At 36.6% G+C, this 20,817-nt stretch overlaps 1 protein-coding gene across 5 annotated transcripts in view; it reads left to right on the forward strand.

Annotated features, from left to right (window-relative positions):
* Nucleotides 1–20,817, forward strand: part of LOC134220378 (F-box/LRR-repeat protein 16) — a 197,534-nt gene that overhangs the window by 159,831 nt on the left and 16,886 nt on the right. For all 5 annotated transcript variants that reach the window (XM_062699425.1, XM_062699426.1, XM_062699427.1 and 2 more), the window contains one exon: nucleotides 1,002–1,197. In XM_062699425.1, coding sequence (XP_062555409.1) covers nucleotides 1,002–1,197 — 196 coding nt within the window. The remainder of the gene's footprint in view (nucleotides 1–1,001; nucleotides 1,198–20,817) is intronic.

Below are 20,817 nucleotides of genomic sequence, written 5' to 3' on the forward strand. Positions count from 1 at the left end.
AGAAATAATTTAATCTTAATTTTTAAACATTTTTTGAAAGTGTATTCGAACTTATTGAATACCCTGTAAACAATTGAGAATTTTCCACAAAACAGAAATAAAATAGCAATCAAAATTTTCCATTGAAAAAATAAAAAAAATCCATAAATAAATCAATATTAGCAATAAAGAATAACAAAATTTTCCACAATTTTTTTTCCACAAAAAATTGAAAAATTTCCCCGAAAAATCAAAAAAGACTAAAAAAAAAACCATAAAGAAATAAAAAAAGCAACAAAACTTAGCATTTTCTCCATAGATGACCCCTTCTTTAAAAGCGTTTATTGTTTATGGAAAATTTAATCAATTTTATTGCATTTTTCTATTTTTATGGAAATTTTCTTACTTTTTATTGATCTGTACTAGGGGAAATGACGGCTTTGGCAGGTTTTGTTCTATTATTGTCAGGGGGGTTTTTGCCGACTAAATTTTATGAAAATTGGCCACAATATTCTTTGATATGCAAAGAATATATAGGCCAAATTTGAGCATAATTAGTTATAGAAAAACCCCCTGACAATAATAGAACAAAGCCGTCATTACCCCTAATTATTTTGTAGAATTTTCTTTATAGAAAAAAATAACTATTTTGTGGAAAATTTTGTAATTGTTTATTGATTTATTTATGGAAATCTTGTATGTTTGTCAACGGAAAATGTTGATTTCTGTATGTTTTTTTATAATTGCAATTTTTACTTTCAGGAATGTTAATTTATATTTGCTTTGTGGAAATTCCTTAATTGTTCATGAAACTTCTTTAGGGAAATTTTGCATTTTTTTATTGCTTATACCCTGATTTCTTTTTTATGTAAATTTTATTTTTGGAAGAAATCTCTTAAGGAATTTCTACAGCCGCTTGCAAAACTAATTGAAGACCCAATTAAAATTGTCAGATTGTTTGAATAATTTTATAATTTAACAATATTCTCAAAATTTGTTATACTATTTTCCTTTCTTTGCAGTGCACTCGTTGCCTCATCTAACAGTATTATCGCTCTCCGGCTGCAGTAAAGTGACGGACGATGGCGTGGAACTGATCGCGGAAAACCTCCAGAAGTTGCGTGCGCTAGACCTGTCATGGTGTCCGCGGATAACGGACGCCGCCCTCGAGTACATCGCCTGTGATCTCAACCAGTTGGAAGAACTTACACTCGATCGGTAAGTCAAATTAAAAGTGTCCGTATCCTAATTGATCCGTCTTTTTGATAATATTGCGAAAGCAACAACCCATTGAAGTCAACCTTGAAAGATCTGTATCACAGTAGACTGGCCCAAAATGCATGAAATCCTAAATTTCAAACCTTGCACCCTTAAATGACAGTTTGGCGATCCCAGAAGGTCCCCTGAAAATTTCAGCTCATTCGGTCCAGTTGTTGGCGTGTGCAAATGGCTCAAAGTTTGTATGGGAAAAGTGATCCAAATGTATGAAGAAACGCAATCGTTTCAGTTTTTTGCTTCTAGATGGCGCTGTAGTCAACGGATTCCTGTTGTGGACAAAATGTAGAACCTTTTTTATATAAGGAAGCGACTGGTGAAGACCGGATGTAAATCCCTTTGAAATTGGCCAAGTTATAAGCATCCAAAGTCGAGGGTGTCGAGCGTGTCCCCCAGGGGTGCTTAAAATGAGAGCAACGTACCACCGACCATTGCGGCGGCGATGCAGGCGTATTCGGTGCCGTGCGAAATTAAATGCATGATTATCACGCAATCTCGCGAATTTTTATCCGATTGGTAAATACTTTCCGTACTCTGTACAGTAGTGTAGCTAGAGAGGGAGGGGGAGAATAAGGGGGGGGGGGGCAAGGGGGGGATCTTCTTTTTTTAGTAGAAAAACACATCCGGGATATTGTTCGATGTTTAATCTCGCAATTTTCTGGCGTCATTTTATCTTCGAGCTAACACGCTAAAAAAATTTACTCAAAATTGACATAAATTGAAGAACTCAAAATTTGGTCAAGTTTGGTTCTTCTTCCATTTATTTTTTTAGCCTCAAATAAAAATATACAGCCATCCAGTTCCTACATTATTGATATAATCCCTCAATATTTGGTATTGGTATTTGGTATTCCCTGGGCTTTGGATTATAATTCTCCACAAATATTGATATATTCTAGGAGAATTGTAATCTGTGCTGGTAGAAGTCTACGAACTGGGGGTTGGAATCTATTTGAATACACATGAAGAAAGTGGTGTAGATTATGGGAATTGAGTTCGTATACTCCTATTCGGTTTCCTCAATGACCGACAGGGTGCGTGCTACATGTCGCGGATAGAAGCTAAGGGAGGTGTGGTATAATTAGACTGAATTTATTGAATAAAGAGCCTTTTAATAGTCAGTCAATTGTGCTTAGCCTCCTATTGTGTTGTAACTGAATAATGTCAAAATAGATAATCGATACAGACACCTCCTTTCACAACAATCTATAATTCATTTGAATGTATTCAACATTGGCTCCGTAGCTTAATGTCCTATGCGACATAGTTTTGAAGATACTATTTAGTTGATCCAAGTCTAGCATCCTGTATTAGAGAGTTACTTTAGAAGAGACTTCTCATAATTTTATCGTAGTCAACGTTTATGTTAAAAATAAGTTATAAAATGGAGTGTTTATTATTTCCTGCTAGATCAGTTACAAGACAACGTGGACCACATTGAGGAAAAATTATTCAATAAATCGATATTATCGTCGAAAGGCCCAGCTATGCTGTAACCAAATTAATCACTTATTATATAAATCTCTAATTGAAATTAGAAAAAAAAACAAGCTACTTTATTAAATCCGACTGATATTAAATATAACACTACACTAATTTGAGAATCCCATTTAAAAGAACCTCACAAATAATAAAATGACATTTACTAATATCCATTCTTTTCATTATTTTCCTCACTATCTAACCCGATCTCAACTATAATAAATTATGATGGAGCTTCGAAATTAAGAAGACTCCGAGCCAACACCAAATGCAGCATGATCCTACTAATATCATCAGGAATCGGAAGAATCTGAAATCTGGTAAACACTTATTAAAGCTAATAAGTGGTAAGTAGATAGAAAGAATACATACATGGTAAGTGCAAATAACTTATAAATTTATCATATTTTTATTCCATTGCGTAAATGTATATATCATATGTGTTTACTTTGTAAATGATAACGGTACTTTGTTTATATATATATGCACATTTGTGAAAAACGTATATATGTTTCTGTGAGTGTGTGTGTGTGTGTATATTATATCAAAACAATAACTTAAAAATTGATTTAGGAAATAGGTGTAAAATTATGCTGAAGTGTTGTTTAGGATGGTTACTGAGAAGTGCAAAATATAGTTGATGTAAAAATTGATGTAGCGGTGTTGGCAGTCATGGGTGAAGTGAATTAAGTGAATCGACTCATCATTAAACACACGACTGCAATATATGTTCAACAAAATCGTAAGCAGTGACTTATATACTTATTAATACTATGTTTGCACTACGGCCTGAATAACATGTTATTCAAATTATCGACAAAAGAAAGCTCATCAAGATAGCCGAATAACATGTTACAAGGCCCTAGTGTGAACATAGTATAAGTCGTGACGTGAATTTGGAAAGGTTGAACGTAATTATGAACAAAGATGGTGCCGACGATTTAGTAATTTGGTTTTGACCGTTTGGTGATTTTGCGGTGACTCGTTTCTGAGGCTGGTTTACTGCTTAAGGGAGTTAAGATAGTGGAGAAGTTGTGAATGTGAAGAAAGAACGATACGTTGATAGTGACCGCAATAAATTTCGGTGATCATGATGACTATGTTAACATTAACGTAATGATAGTAGGTGAATATGATGCGTGATTTCATTGCTTATACTGAGTGAAATGATTCGTAGTGGCAGAAAAACTTATATACTTTTGTAAAGGTAAAGAAGAAGAAAAGAGTGATGTTGATATTAGTGATGGTAGTTTGACAATACTAAGGGTCTGTCTCAATTGGATAATTAAACTGAAATTAAACTTAGAAGTGACATTTCCATAATTATCGAATAACCCTGCTCGCAGAGCAAGATTATTTTTGACAGATATCGAATCATTTTCCATCGATGTCCTATTGGAATTGCTGGGTAGCACCAGCCATTCTCATAACGGGGTGATTTTTTAATTTTCGAACTGTCACTTTTAAGTTTAATTCTCCAAATGAGACAGACCCTAAGTGCTTATAATGATGGGGGTGGGCTGTTATACAAATCCTTGTTTTCATCAACACGGCCCATAACAGTGACCACATGAGCAACATCGCTTAGGAACGTCTGTGTGATGATGAAAAACGGGAGGCTCATAGAAGCAAATATGGGCGGGGTACAGTGTAGATTAATAGCAAGGGACAGCTGCCATTGTAACCACCACGAAAAAAAAAAATAAAAAAATAAAATAAAAATATACAGCTATCCAGTTCCTACATTATTGATATAATCCCTCAATATTTGGTATTGGTATTTGGTATTCAATATTTGGTATTATAGAACAATATTGGACCCATTTTATTATTTCCCCTTTATGGTGACCAATTTCAATTAAGGGTATTCAGAAAAATTGATCATTTCAGGAATTTTAATTTTTCATAAAATTGTAACTCTCAAATCATTAGGCCTATTTGTTGTATTAACAAATCAAATAAAAGCTCTTTATTTCTACAGGTATACCTCGATATAACGTAACTAATTTTTCACTCTTCACATTGTTGTATCTCCAAAACCACTGGTCCTGCAAGAAAAATGTGCTTCTTGCTTTTGTAAAGTGATATTTGATCGTGCAAGTGGAATACATAAAATATATTCAAAATCTAAGGAAGAATTAAGTATGGAACTTGTTGTCCCAATTGAAAGTTTTAAAGGTGTAAAATTGCCTTCAAACGGTGATGTACTTTCTTTTCAGGTACTGACAAAGTAGAAAGATTGCCAGTTTTGGTATCTTCTGGTCTTCTGGAGCAAATGTTCAGCTGCTTGGAGTCCCAAAATTGTCTTCTGGAACTGGTGAAAGACAGGCAAACGAAGTTTGCAAATTGATGAATGCATGGGAACTAAGCGATAGCATCTGTGCAATGGGATTTGATACAACAGCAGCAAATACAGGAATCAAAAAAGACAGTTGTCACCCGTTTGCGGAAGTAAAATTCCGACAAGCGGTGGTAATTCTGCAAGAACACCGTTCTGGAAGAAAAACTCTTAGGTCACGTCTCCACGCTCAGCAATGAGCATTAATAAAAACATGACGAGAAGGAGTCTTTGAATTCTCCACTTTCTTCTAAGAAACAAGGTTTCAAGATCGTCCTGCCAAAGCACGGAAAAAATAGAAGGAAGCTGGAGAATTCAGATATTCCTTCAAACTCTAATGTCGGAAATAATTTTTCTCCTATCGAACTGAGCAATCAGTTCGATTTGATTAATGATTATATTGAACAAATCGAATCTAGCCCAGGTGATTCGATTCATGCGAAAAAGCAAAGGATTCCGCCGATTGTGGTATCTGTTGCCGAGTTTTCTGGCTTCAGGAATGAGATTTTGAGTAACCTTCAGGGGATCAAGGTTTCATTTCAGATTGCTAGGAAGGGTGACTGCCGTGTTTTGCCGGGATCCTTTGACGATCGCAAACGTCTTCTTCAGTATTTAACTGAGAAGCGCCATAAATTCTTCACATACGACGACAAAACTGAGCGATTGTTCAAAGTCGTCTTGAAAGGTCTCAATTACTTGGATTTTCACCAGTCCAAGTAATTAAGATGAAAAAGAAATCCCACTCTGGTACTTCCCAGAGGGGCATTTCTCAAGAATTTTATTTAGTTCATTTTAACAAAAGTGAACTAAATAATATGAAAAGTTTGGAAAAGGCCTGTATTATGTCTCATGTCCGTGTTACATGGGAACATTTCCGCAGGCCTGGGGGAAATTTCCAAAACCCCGCCCAGTGCCGTAAGTGCCAAAAGTGGGGTCATGGAACCAAACATTGTCACATGAATGCTAAATGCATGATTTGTGATGGAACCTCTCACGCCAAGGACGCATGTCCTGTGAGAGAAGATTCCAACAAATTTAAATGTGCTAATTGTGGGGCAATCATAAATCCAATTTCTGGGAATGCCCTTCACGCAAAAAGTTTTGAATTCCGTGCAAAATTGATGACGGGAAATTCCAATCGGATCCCAGATTCGACGGGTAGAAATTTCTCAAACGCTCAAATTTCGAAACCGGTTACCGGTCGAGCAATTCATACCCACCACAATTCACAAACAAATTTTGCCGCTCGTCAACGGGTAGCAAGCACTTCAGTAAATTCCAATTTTTTCAATGTACCTACGTATGCAAACATCGCTGCTGGTAGACAAAATTTCTCTTCTCAAAATGAGGTTTATTATATGTCCCAACGGAAAATACTGGTCATGTTGCCGATTCAGGTAGCATGACTGCTTCCGATTTTGATTTTTTAACTGAACAATTGCATCACATGATTGATGCAATGTTCAAAGCAAATACCATTCCTGAAGCTGTTCAGGTTGGTATAAAGTACACACAAAAAATTGTTATCGGACTCCGTTTCAATGGATCCAAATAATTGTGTGAAAGTTCTAAATTGGAATGCCCGCTCTCTAAAGGGTAAGGAAGATGAATTATTCAACTTCCTTTCAGTTCATAATGTGCATATTGCCATTATAACTGAAACGTATTTAAAACCAGGACTCTCCATTAAAAGAGATCCAAACTATTTTATCTACAGAAATGATCGTCTTGACAGCGCCTGTGGTGGGGTCGCCATTGTCATTAATAGACGTATCAAACATAAATTATTTTCTTCGTTTGAAACCAAAGTTTTTGAAACCTCTGGAGTTTCTGTTGAAACAAATTTTGGACAATTTTCCTTCATTGCAGCCTACTTGCCTTTTCAATGCAATGGGCAGCAAAAGAATTTGTTGAAAGCTGATCTTCCAATTCTGACTCGCAACAAATCAAAATTCTTCGTAATTGGTGACTTCAATGCCAAACACCGTTCATGGAATAATGCTCAAAGCAATTTTAAATTTTAAATGCTCAAACAAATTTTATTTGAAGATTGTTCTGCGGGATATTATACTATTCAATATCCCAATGGACCAACTTGTTTTTCTTCCAGTCAAAATCCTTCTACAATTGATTTAGTTTTAACGGATTCAAGTCAGCTGTGTGGCCAATTGGTAACTCATGCTGACTTTGACTCTGATAATCTTACTGTGACATTTGACATCTCACAAGACGACATTTATAATCCAATTAGTTCTACTTTTAATTATCATAGAGCTGATTGGGATTATTATTAAACGTTTATCGATAGGAATTTTGATGTTGACATTCCTCTCGAACCAAAAGTGATATTGATAATGCTCTAGCGTCGTTGACAAATTTAATTATCGAAGCCAGAGGCATTGCAATTCCTAAATGTGAAATTAAATTCAACTCACTTATTATTGACGACGATCTTTAGGTACTGATCCGTCTTAAAAATGTGAGAAGAAGGCAATACCAAAGAACTCGCGATCCCGCGTTGAAAATTATTTGGCGAGATTTGCAAATGAAATTAAAAAACGTTTCGCTATTCTGAGAAATACCAACTTTGAGAATAATGTCTCGAAGTTGGATCCCAGTTCGAAACCCTTTTGGAAATTAACAAAATTCTTAAAAACCTCAAAAGCCAATTCCAGCGCTTAAAGAGGGAAATAAAATTTTATTAACAAATGGCGAAAAGGCTCAAAAACTTGCTCAGCAGTTCGAGAGTGCCCATAATTTTAGTCTAGGTCTCACTAGTCCAATTGAGGATCAGGTTACACGGAGCTTCGAAAACATTCTCAATCAAGAGAATGTTTTTGACCCTTCGTTGGGAACTAATTTGGATGAAGTGAGATCTATTACTAGAAAATTTAAAAATATGAAAGCCCTGAGAGCTCTTTATCCTTTTTGGTTAATTTATTTAACAAATGTTTTCAATTGGCATACTTTCCAGATAAATGGAAAAACGCCAAAGTTGTTCCAATTTTGAAGCCGGACAAAAATCCAGCTGAGGCTTCTAGTTATCGCCCAATCAGTTTGCTTTCTTCAATAAGCAAACTGTTTGAAAAGATTATTTTAAATAGAATGATGGTTCATATTAATGACAATTCTATTTTGCTGATGAGCAATTTGGTTTTCGCCATGGGCATTCAACCACTCATCAGTTATTAAGAGTTACGAACTTAATTCGGCTCAACAAATCTGAAGGATATTCGACTGGAGTTGCTCTTCTTGATATAGAGAAAGCATTTGACAGTGTTTGGCATAAAGGTTTGATTGTAAAATTGATGAATTTTAATTTTCCTCTGTACATCATTAAACTGATCCAAAATTATTTATCAGATCGCTCACTGCAGGTAAACTATCAGAATACTAAATCTGATAGATTACTGTAAGGGCTGGTGTCCCCCAAGGCAGCATACTGGAGCCCATATTGTATAACATTTTTACTTCTGACTTACCTGATTTACCACCAGGGTGTCAAAAATCTTTGTTTGCAGATGACACGGGCCTTTCAGCCAAAGGGCGAAGCCTTCGTGTCATTTGTAGTAGATTGCAAAAAAGTTTGGATATTTTCTCCACTTACTTGCAAAATGGAAAATTTCCCCGAATGCTTCCAAAACTCAGCTTATAATTTTCCCACATAAGCCGAGAGCTTCTTATTTGAAACCTTCTAGCAGACATATTGTCACTATGAATGGGGTTCCAATTAATTGGTCTAGCGAAGCTAAATATTTAGGACTTCTGCTAGATCAAAAATTAACTTTTAAAAATCACATTGAAGGCCTTCAAGCCAAATGTAACAAATATATTAAGTGTCTATATCCACTTATAAACAGAAAATCAAAACTTTGTCTTATGAACAAACTTTTGATTTACAAACAAATTTTTAGAACTGCCATGTTGTATGCTGTGCCAATATGGACTAGTTGCTGCAATACTAGAAAGAAGGCACTCCAGAGGATTCAAAATAAAATTTTGAAAATGATTCTGAAGTTGCCTCCGTGGTATAGTACCAATGAACTTCATAGAATTTCTAATATTGAGACATTGCAACAAATGTCCAACAAAATAATTTCCAATTTTAGACAAAAATCGTTGCAATCTTCTATTGCAACGATTAACTTCTTGTACCCTTAGTATAAAATAGGTTAAGATTAGTTTTTTTAAAAAAGACAGTTGTACCCTAATCAAGAAGCGGATTGGCAGAGATCTCTTATGGCTGGCGTGTAGGCTTCATATTGCCGAAGTTTTGATGAAAGCAGCTTGAGGAAAACTATTTCCTTCAAAAGTCCCTTCTTCAAGTATTTTTATAAAATTTAAATCGGCGTGGCCTACTATGGATCAATCCTCTGATGAAAATATGGTAAACGAAAATATTATTGAGATCCTTGATGATGAAACACAACATTTGATTGAATTTTTGAAAAACCAACTTAATATTCAACAGCAACGACAAGACTATAAAGAGTTGCTAAATTTATTTTTAGCATTTCTTGATGTGAAAAGAATTAAATTTTCGCCACCAGGAGCACATAGCAATGCCAGATGGATGGCGAAAGCAATATATTGTCTTAAAATATGGCTGTTTAGAGGCCAATTTGACATGACCGATGATGAAAGGCGAAAAATTCCAGTAATGTGTGCTTTTATTTTACGAATTTACATTTGGTCTTGGTTTAAAGCTCCTTTACCCTCATCAGCAGCACGAAATGATCTAAACCTGGCAAAAATATTGATAACTTTACTAGATGCTTTCCCTGATCAATCAAGAAATGTGTATATGACACATTCCAGCGTAACGCGACACCATGAGGAGTCGACTTTCAGTGAGAAATTAGATCCGCATTCGAAAATTAACTTCGGGAACATATGATTAAACAGGTTTAAAATTATCCTTACTAAATTTCCTGTCTGATGGTATATTAATTTTAAGATTTTTCGCTTTGAATATAATTAATAGGGTAATTCGCCAAATGTTGAACGGCTAATTTCTTCGCCTATTGTTGAACGCACGTGCATTTCTTATGGGAGTTCAACAATAGGCGACAAAATTAGCCGTTCAACATTTGGCGGTTTCCCCTATAACGCGCTGCATTTCGTAACGCGACACCATCGCTGAAATGCACTTTTTTGCAATTAGCAATGCAAGTGCGTTTTTTAGCTCTGGTATAAGGTTTGGAATCTCGGTTTATTCCAAGCATTTCTCGTATACATTAATAGAAATGAGGATGTGAATTCAAATTACGGATAAAAACGGATATTATATGAAAAATTGCTGGATTGATTTAAAACCCGCCGCGTTACGCTGATCAACAAACAGTGTTCTGCAAATGGTGTCGCGTTACGCGAACGTGTTTATCGTTGATGGAGTACATAATTTCAGTCGATCTCGATGCGGCATGTTGCATTTGACGTGGAATATTATCACGATAGATAACGTTGAATTTAGTTCGAGTTAGTGGTCGCGATCTGGAGTTTCGGCTATTAAGGTTTTAGGGACTAATCGGCCCGAATTCGGTACTGAACCAAAACCATTCACGTCACAAGTTTTCAAAACGAAATTAATGCTAATGGGTTAACTGATTTTCAAATAAGTCACATCCAGATATGATCAGGATCGGTTTTTCAATTCGCGGTCAGATGATCGATCCCCCTAGAAGTGAGTTGTATTTTTACATTTTACATTTTTACAGTTGTTTTTTTACATGTTCTATGTTGCTTTTTTCTGCGATAAGATGATAATGACCCAAGCAAATCAGAAATGTTGAAGATGCATCTTTCTGTCGTTTTTTACTCTACGTTTCTACTGGAACGTGGTCTGTTTTCAACTTTTTATTTAAACCCATTCAAAGACATTGGTGTATGTTTCATGCCTCAACAAATGTTCATTACAAGAGAGTGCACTACTTCCGTGCATTTTAAATCTTTACGCTCTAGAGTCAATACTTTGAGTAAAATGAGAATTGCCGATGGGAGGTTTAAATTACACGTTCTGTCACGTGAGACGTGTCAGATTCGACAATTCTCGTATTCTCGTAATTGTTGTATATTCAAGTTCAAAGTGAAATTCATTTGAATGTCTAATATAATATGTCTTTATTAACCTTCCTAATGCATTAGAAAAAAGTTACACATTGTGCATTGGGGTCCATTTGGACCCAAGATTTCATCTCGATCACAAAAACTCAAATTTCAACCGATTTTCGATCTTTAGGCACCAAACGAAAGCTGTAGGTTCCAATAGCAAGCCCACGGGGTGAGTCATCCAAATTGACCACTCTAGTCCCCGGGGAACCTGTGCTAAAGAGGTACTGTTTGAGCTTCTCAATTTGGCACCAAATTATCGAGTTTCGTGTTATGAAACATAAAATTGCTTGCAAATATGTGCTCTGATGATCCCAACTGTATTTGCTATATTGTATATGCCATTTCTGGGCAAATTTATCCCTCGAGCGGTCATCGGAAAGCCCTCTGGAAGATCCGGAACTTCCGTAAAATTGCCCAATTCTAAAAGTTCATCCCAGAGCTTCGCGATTTTTTGATAACCATTCGTACTGGAAAATTGTGAGGGCTATCAATAGTTAAAAACCTTCTGTGACCTACAAATGTCTCAAAAACGGTCCTCCGGAAGATCCGGAACATCCGTAAAACGGCCAATTCCAAAAGCTTATCCTAGAGCACCGCGATTTTTTCGTAATGATTCATTCTGGCAAATTGTGGGTGCAATCAATAGGTAAAGTCTTCTGTGACCTCCAAATGTCCCAGAAACAATCCTCCGGAAGATCCGGGACATCCGTAAAAGTGGTCAATTCTAAAAGTTCATCCCAGAGCTTCGCGATTTTTTGATAACCTTTCATTCTGGCAGATTGTGGGGGCAATCAATAGTTAGAGCCTTCTGTGACCCCCAAATGTTTCAGAAACGGTCCTCCGGAAGATCTGGAACATCCGTAGAACGTCCAAATCCAAAAATTTATCCTAGTGCTTAGCGATTTTTTCGTAACCATTCATTCTGGCAAATTGTGGGTGCACTCAATAGTGAATGTCTTCTGTGACCTCCAAATGCCCCAGAAATGGCTCTTTGGAAGATCCGGAACATCCGTAAAATGGCCAATTCTAAAAGTTAATCCCAGAGCTTCGCGATTTTTTGACAACCATTCATTCTGGCAAATTGTGGGTGCAACAAATAGTTAAAGTCTTCTGTGATCCCAAAACGTCCAAGAAACGATCCTTAGGAAGATCCGGAACATCCGTAAAATGGCCATTTCTAAAAGTTAATCCCAGAACTTTGTGATTTTTTTAGAGCATCCGTGAAAATGATCAATTCCAAAAGGTAATCCCAGAGATTTGCATTATTTCGTAATCATCCATCCTGACGAATAATGGATGCAATCAGTAGTGAAAGTTTTCAGTAATCCCAAAAAGCTCCCGAAACGGTCATCCGAAAGATCCGGACCATACGTAAAAGTGGCCAATTTCAAAAATACATCTCAGAGCTTCGCAATTCATTCATAACCGAATCGCCTGTGCAATCAATTGTGCAAGTCTTCTGCGACCCGGAAATGCTCCCGAAAGGAACAGATACCACAAAATCATTCCAGAGCATTGCTATTTTATTCGTAACCATCCATGCGGACAAATTGTGTACGCAATAAATTGTTTAAGTCTTCTGAAATGACCACAAACGGCCCTCCGGGAAATCGTACCGGGAAACCGGGAAACATTCGTAAAAGTGGCCAATTCCAAAAGTTCATCTCAAAGCAAATTCTCGAAACTATTTATATCATCGAATGGATTATGCAATCAATAGTGAAAGTCTATTGTGGCCCGAAATGACCACAATACGGTCCTCAAGAAGCCCGAAACATCCGTAAAATAGGTTAATCCTAAAATTTGATCCCAGACTTGAGCACTTTTGTTAGCATTCACGTAGTAATGGTGAATTATATGTGGAGTAAATAGTGAAAGTCCTCTGTGACCTCCCAAAAGTTAATCACATTCGATTTTTTAGACATTAACATTAACATTGTTAACGGCTCCGGTTCTCCGGGAAATTTGGGACATCCACTAAAAGTATGAATTCTAGAAGTTTCTTCCAGTGCTCCACATTTTATTTCGAAAACATCCATAGCGGAGAAGTGATTGTGCAATCACTGCATTTTCATAACAATGACGAAATGCTTACATATACACGTTTGTTTTTGTAATGCTATAGTATGATTAAATCATATATTTTTTAGTAAAGTGATGTATAATTTTGATTTTGAATTTATATTGCTGAATTTATAATGTTTGTTCTTTGAAAATATTGTCTGTTGTTATGCCGAGACATTGTTAAGTCAATAGTTTCACAGTGTTGATTGTGAACAGCCATCATTCGGTTAAGAGATCCAAATTCGGCGTAATTTGTTCGGCAGTGGTTGGTTAAAAATAATGTTTTATGTCGAAGTAGCCGAGAAGAGAGAGTCTGTGTGGAAATCGCGTATGTTTATTTATTCTTGGTTGTGATACATCGAAAATCAGAGAATGGGAGTCAATCCAGTCTCCCCTAGTTGGAATTTTCTAGGGCGTCTGAATGTGCACAAAACCGTCCTCCGGGAGATCAGGAATATCAGTGAAAATGGTCAATTCCAAAAGTTCATCCCACATCTTTGCTAATTTTCGCTTTCATTCATATGGGAGAATTATGTACGCAATCAATAGCGAAAATCCTCCGTGATATGCAATGACAATAATAAAAGTCGAGTCAAGTACGACGAGATACTGAAGACGGCCTTACTGTTAAGGTCGAAATACGTATCTGCAAAACACATAGTGGAATCAAATCAATTGGTGGAATCAAATGGAATTGTACAAACTCGTCCGATGACAAGTAATCACATTCCTGATAGCTCAAAATAATTTTCTTATCAATAATAAAAATTCCTTCATAAAATCCGGAACATCCGTAAAAGACGCCAAATCCAACAGTTAGCGTAACAGATCATCATTAGTTTGTTTAGAAGTTCCTCCGGTAATCCCTTCGGAAGTTCATCAAGTAATCCCTCGGAAAGTTCCTAAAGGCATTCCTCTAGAAGTTCTTCTGAGAACTCTGAGAGTTCTTCCGCAAATCTCTCCAGAAGTTCATCAAGTAATTCCTCGGGGAGCTGCTCCGGGAGCTCCACCGAACTTCTTCCGGAAGTTCCTCCAGAAATTCTCAACGAAGTGTTCGGAAGTTCCTCCGTGAATTCTTTTTCGAATTGGCCACATTCACGGATGTTCCGGATCTTCCGGAGTACCATTACCGTACAGTACCGAAAACTTTTATTATTGATTGCAAACACAATTCGCCAGGATAGGTGGTTACGAAAAAATTGCGATGCTCTGAGATATTATTTTGAAATTGAGCACTTTTACGAATGAACTGAATCTTCCGAAGGACCGTTTCTTAAGAACTTGGAGGTCACAGAAGACTTTCCCTATTAATTTGCCAGAATGAAAGGCTACGAAAAAAAAAATCACTGTGCTGAAGTTTTGGAATTGTCCACTTTTACGGATGTAAAAATATAAATAAATAAATAAATAAATCTTCCGAAGGATTGTTTCTACGACATTTGTAGACCACAGAAGACTTTCACTATTGATTGCACCCACAATTTACCAGAATGGATGGTTACGAAAAAATTGCTATGTTATGGGTTGAACTTTTGGGATGGCCACTTTCACGGATGTTCCGGATCTTCTGAAGGACCGTTTTTGTGGCATTTTGGAGGTCACAGAAGATTTTCATTATTGATTGCATCCATAATTCGCCAGAATATATTATTATGAAAAAAATACAAAGCTCTGGGACGAACTTTTGGAATTGTCCATTTTTACGGATGTTCCAGATCTACCGAAGGACCGTTTCTGAGACATTTAGGGGTCACTGAAGACTTTCACTATTTATTGCACGTACAATTTGTCAGAATGGATGCTTACGAAAAAATCACGAAGCTCTGGGATGAACTTTTGGAATTGGCCATTTTACGGATGTTCCAGATCTTCCGAAGAACCATTTCTGGGGCATTTGGAGGTCACAGAAGACATTTACTATTGATTGCACCCACAATTTGCCAGAATGAATGGTTTTAAAAAAATCCCGAAACTCTAGGGTGAACTTTTGGAATTGGCCATTTTACGGATGTTCCGGATCTTCCGGAGGACCGTTTCTGGGACATTTGTAGGTCACAGAAGGCTTTAACTATTGATTGCGCCCACAATTTGCTAGAATGAATGGTTATCAAAAAATCGCGAAGCTCTGGGATGAACTTTTAGAATTGGCCACTTTTACGGATGTTCCGGATCTTCCGGAGGACCGTTTCTGGGACATTTTGGAGTCACAGAAGACAATCACTGTTTGTTGCACCCACAATTTGCCAGAATGAATGGTTATCAAAAAATCGCGAAGCTCTAGGATTAACTTTTGGAATTGTCCGTTCTACGGATGTTCCAGATCTTCCGGAGGACCGTTTCTGAGACATTTGGGGGTCACAGAAGGCTTTAACTATTGATTGCCCCCACAATTTGCCAGAATGAATCATTACGAAAAAATCGCGGAGCTCTAGGATAAACTTTTGGAATTGGCCGTTTTACGGATGTTCCGGATCTTCCGGAGGACCGTTTCTGAGACATTTGTAGGTCACAGAAGGCTTTAACTATTGATAGCCCCCACAATTTGCCAGAATGAAGGGTTATAAAAAAATCGCGAAGCTCTGGGATGAACTTTAAGAATTGGCCAATTTTACGGAAGTTTCGGATGTTCTAGAGGGCTTTCCGATGACCACTCGAGGGATAAATTTGCCCAGGAATGGCATATGCAATATAGCAAATACAGTTGGGATCATCAGAGCGCATATTTGCAAGCAATTTTATGTTTCAGGACAGGAAACTCGATAATTTGGTGCCAAATTGAGAAGCTCAAACAGTACCTCTTTAGCACAGGTTCCCCGGGGACCAGAGTGGTCAATTTGGATGAATCACACCGTGGGCTTGTTATTGGAACCTACAGCTTTCGTTTGGTACCTAAAGATCGAAAATCGGTCGAAATTTGAGTTTTTGTGATCGAGATGAAATCTTGGGTCCAAATGGACCCCAATGCACAATGTGTCACTTTTTTTGTGGCGCCTCTCCTAGATGTCGCTGGAAGCTGATTTTCTCAGGGAATCCTTATTTCCGAAAGTTAGGAAAAGTCAGAATTTTTCAGATTTTTATCTCGTTGCGTTACAAAGTTACAGCGGTGTTTTGGGTGTGCTTGGGTCGAAATGGACCCCAATGCACTAGGAAGGTTAAGGACAAGCCTCCCAGAATCCACAACTAAATGCACTCGCGTTTACAAGGGCACCCCACTCAACAATAAAGCAACGCACAACTGCCATGTCCGTGAAATGGTAGAAGGAAACCGTGTTCAGGAGCAAATTGTTCGTTACGTATACTCTTATGAGTACCTGATGATGTTGAGTGCGAAGATGCGCGAGAGATGTTTAAAAAAAGCCTCACAATCCATCCAAACAAAAAAAAAATTGAGCCCTAGTTTTACGGCGGTTATTTATGGACGACCCCTATCAGTTCTACGAAACAACCAAATTTGCAATTTTAATTTTTCGTAACATTTCTCATATGGGAACTCATTTTTTTAGTATGAACAGTTATCAAATGACACACCCCGTTTGCACCTCCTATTTTGTTACGCTATTCATGTACAAACCCTAACATACAAAATAGAAACTTTTTTTTTCATTTTATGATCCATTGTAATACTGTATATATAAACAGAAAGCCGTATATCCCTCATTTCAGAAGCACACTGAATTCGCGTAACGCGACACCATTTTTTTGTACCTAGTGTAACTACATAAATAATTATCCGATTTTGGATCTTAATATATGAAAAGTAAGCTTTTGACGAGTACTAAAAGAATCCAAAATATTACTTTTCCAATGTGTGTACTTTTTGTATAGTATCAATAATACGACTATTTTCGTAACGCGACACCATTTCAATGTCACTGTTTTAAAAATATAAATATTTCATGAAAACAAAAATGTTCGAAACAATACAATTGGTACAAAAAAAATATCATTATGAGCTCTACTTTATCATGTAACACATTTGAACCCAAATAGGTGCGATGAAGCACATTTGTAAAAAAATGATTACGAAGTCTTTTTCTAATGCTAAAAGTCTACTACTTTGATTGGCTGTTAAACTATGTTCCTAAAAGTTTTCAGTTGAAAAATGTTTTTTCTTATAATTCAATATATATGTTTTCGTGTCCTATTGATACTGGACCCTAATTTTCAGTTTGAAATGTTGGTCCTTTGGAGTAGAAGTGCATGGAATGTGTCATATGGCTGCGGCTTCAAGATTTGCAAATCATCTATGGTACTTGAGTGAAGAACTAGTCGCTCTGGCTTTTTTCGACCCAGAAATATCTACTGATGAGAGAAAAGAAATGGCACACAATTTAAAATCTTGTAAGGGTGATGAAGTAAGAAAAATAAAATTGAAAGTATCTACGATCGATAAGTTGACTTCTTGTACGCTTTCGGATTTTGTTTCTCAAAACACGATGAATTTTTTTGAAATTTCTGGAATATCTGCAAATTTTCTCAAAGAAGATCCTAGTATATGGGATGAATTGGAAGAATTTGTTGAAAGTAGAAATAAAATTAATTCATTTTTGGTAGTGAATGACTGTGCTGAAAGAGGAGTTAAACTAGTTCAAGATTTTTGTGGAAAACTGACAAAAAATAAAGAACAGCTTCAATATCTTCTCAAAGTTGTTCAACAGCATAGGCAAAATTTTCCAGGTTGCACTCGCTCTGTTATAAAGGAATGCCTAGCAGTTGAAATAAATATTTAATATAGGTATGAGTGTTGTTTGTTGATAACTTTGTAGATTTATACAGTTAATGAAAAATATATAACTTATATAATATCCCAGGTCTATCTGTCTTTCTGTCCTTCTGTCCCTCTGTCTGTAACGATTATATCATATCGTTCTAAAATTGATGCAACGGGCATCACGATGTCCGAAAACAACTCGTTACAAATATTTCATGAATTTTGTCTCCCCTTCAGCTCGTTGGCTTCAGTGGTAAGTCACCCCCTCCCTCTCCAGCTACACTACTGTACAGAGTACGGAAAGTATTTACCAATCGGATAAAAATTCGCGAGATTGCGTGATTATCATGCATTTAATTCCGCACGGCACCGAATACGCCTGCATCGCCGCCGCAATGGTCGGTGGTACGTTGCTCTCATTTTAAACACCCCTGGGGGACACGCTCGACACCCTCGACTTTGGATGCTTATAACTTGGCCAATTTCAAAGGGATTTACATCCGGTCTTCACCAGTCGCTTCCTTATATAAAAAAGGTTCTACATTTTGTCCACAACAGGAATCCGTCGACTACAGCGCCACCTAGAAGCAAAAACTGAAACGGTTGCGCTTCCCCATACATTTGGATCACTTTTCCCATACAAACTTTGAGCCATTTGCGCACGCCAACCACTGGACCGAATGAGCTGAAACTTTCAGGGGAGCTTCTGGGACCCCCAAACTGTCATTTAAGGGTGCAAGGTTTGAAATTCCAGACTTTCCACTTTTTCCATATAGGCTTGGGCCACTCTAGTATCACAGATTGTAACCGATCAATAAAAATAAATCCATTTTTTAACGTGCATCTGAAAAGCTTTTGTGGGGAATAAAGGAAACAATATAGCCGTCTAGCAACGTGAAACTATTCTGCGAAAGAAACGATAAAGGTTATCCAGCTGATTTTTAAAAGCATTTTCAACATATTTTTTGCTCTTATCCAATGCTTAATTTTACTATAATTCTCGCTTAACTTTTCAAAAGGACCTGAGTAACATTTTTTTCATGAATTAATTTGAGTACTGCAATCAAAAGCTTTCATATTTTTCTGTTGATTGCGCTATTCAAAAAATTCATGAGAAACATGTTACTTAGGCTAGAATTGGTCGAGTTATCCTACTCTGACAGTTTTGGAAAGTTGAAAAGGGAAGCTTTATGCTTTATGCTAAAAACATTGGAAACAATTCCACCAAAATAAAAATATAAACATTTTTTTTTCGTGAGTTCTCGCAAGGAAATCCTGTTTGATCCTAACAGGTCTCAACTATAAAAAGTACGAAATGTCCTTGAGTCTTGAGAATATACAAGGTGATTAGGGTTGGCTGTCAATAAAGTAATAGCACAGCATAGCATAAGGGATTGTACAAATCGTAAGTGGCTATACAATGCTAAATTGAGCAATCTTCTGCATATTGTCGCAAATTAGTACTTGGGATTATCGGAGACGAGCCAGCCTCGGGCTGAAAGTCTCCAAAATAAAGACACAAAAAAAATACTTGGGATTATTAATTATTTTTATACAGAAGCAGCTGTATACCTGGCCACGTCCTTACAATCATGGTAAAGTAAATGTACATAAAATCGAAATGCAAGCTTCAAAATTGCAAAGCTTTGATTTTAATCAAAGAGTATAATACATAACTATTAATAGATTTCGGGTTGAAGTGAACTTTTAATTCTTCTAGCGGACACACACCCTTAAACTTTTTAAAACAAAAAAGGAGCTGTGCGCGCCGACGCTGATTCCTGATATTTTTCAACATAACTTCTTTAATTTTTGACGCAACACATATTTAGAGGTTCAGAAATCCAGTCTAGTCGATATGCTGCCGCTGCGTTATATTTTCAAGTGTGTAAATGATAACAGTTTGTGTTTATGTGGTCTGGAGTTTTAAATATATTTGTTTTTAAATCATCATTATTTTTGTTGAATTAAAAGCAAACTCATAAAAAATCACCAGCATTCATTGAGTATTTCATAATTTTACTTTCAAAGAAAAAAAATACAAACGTAATTTTAGAACATTAAAAAAGCTTATAATTTTCAAACACTGTCAAGCAAACCCTAATCACGCTGTCAGCAAATCAAAAAATATTGATAAGTTAAATAAATCACAGCCGATGTGCTCGCAATTGTGTTCGCCGAACTCTGGTTTTAAGAATAGGAGCATAACTACGTTTGCAGTAACTGTTTGGTACATGTATATCATTCAGTTGAAACGCGATATCACAAGAACACAGGTTTTCTCAGATGACAGTCACACAGCACCACAGCCTCATCTGCGTCTGATGATGAAATGAAAGCACACTTTTAAATTTAATTACGATCTTCTATTGACAAAGCAATTTTGCGCAATCAGAAGATAACTTGTTGGGAACACCGAAGTGTACCCGTCAATTATTTCTTGTTAGCAAGCTACCTTCTTCCATTTTCTTTCGATTTTCATACGAACCTGTAATAGGTTCTGACTCTCGTTCTGAAAAAGTGCATAGAAGGGAATCTCCAAAGGCCCTGCGTAAGACAGCAGGCACAAATGAATATAATTAAATCAATTAGAAAATTTACAATTGTGCTAAATGCAAAAGAAACATTGCAATAAAACTACGTTTTTTCGGAAGTTTCGTGACGAAGTTACAGACAAACAGCACCTTTTTAAGTTAATGATGGTGGATTTGAAATTTTGGAGCACAAACAGCACAGTCAATGACGTATGACGCAAGACGGACGCTTTTTTAAATCGGTGTCAATTTTTTCCGCAATATATTTTTCCAAGAGTTTAGTTTCAAGCTATAAAAGTAAGAGAATATTCAGTGAGAATATT

This window comes from Armigeres subalbatus, chromosome 3, assembly GCF_024139115.2.
Source record: "Armigeres subalbatus isolate Guangzhou_Male chromosome 3, GZ_Asu_2, whole genome shotgun sequence".
Taxonomy (NCBI): Eukaryota; Metazoa; Arthropoda; class Insecta; order Diptera; family Culicidae; genus Armigeres; species Armigeres subalbatus.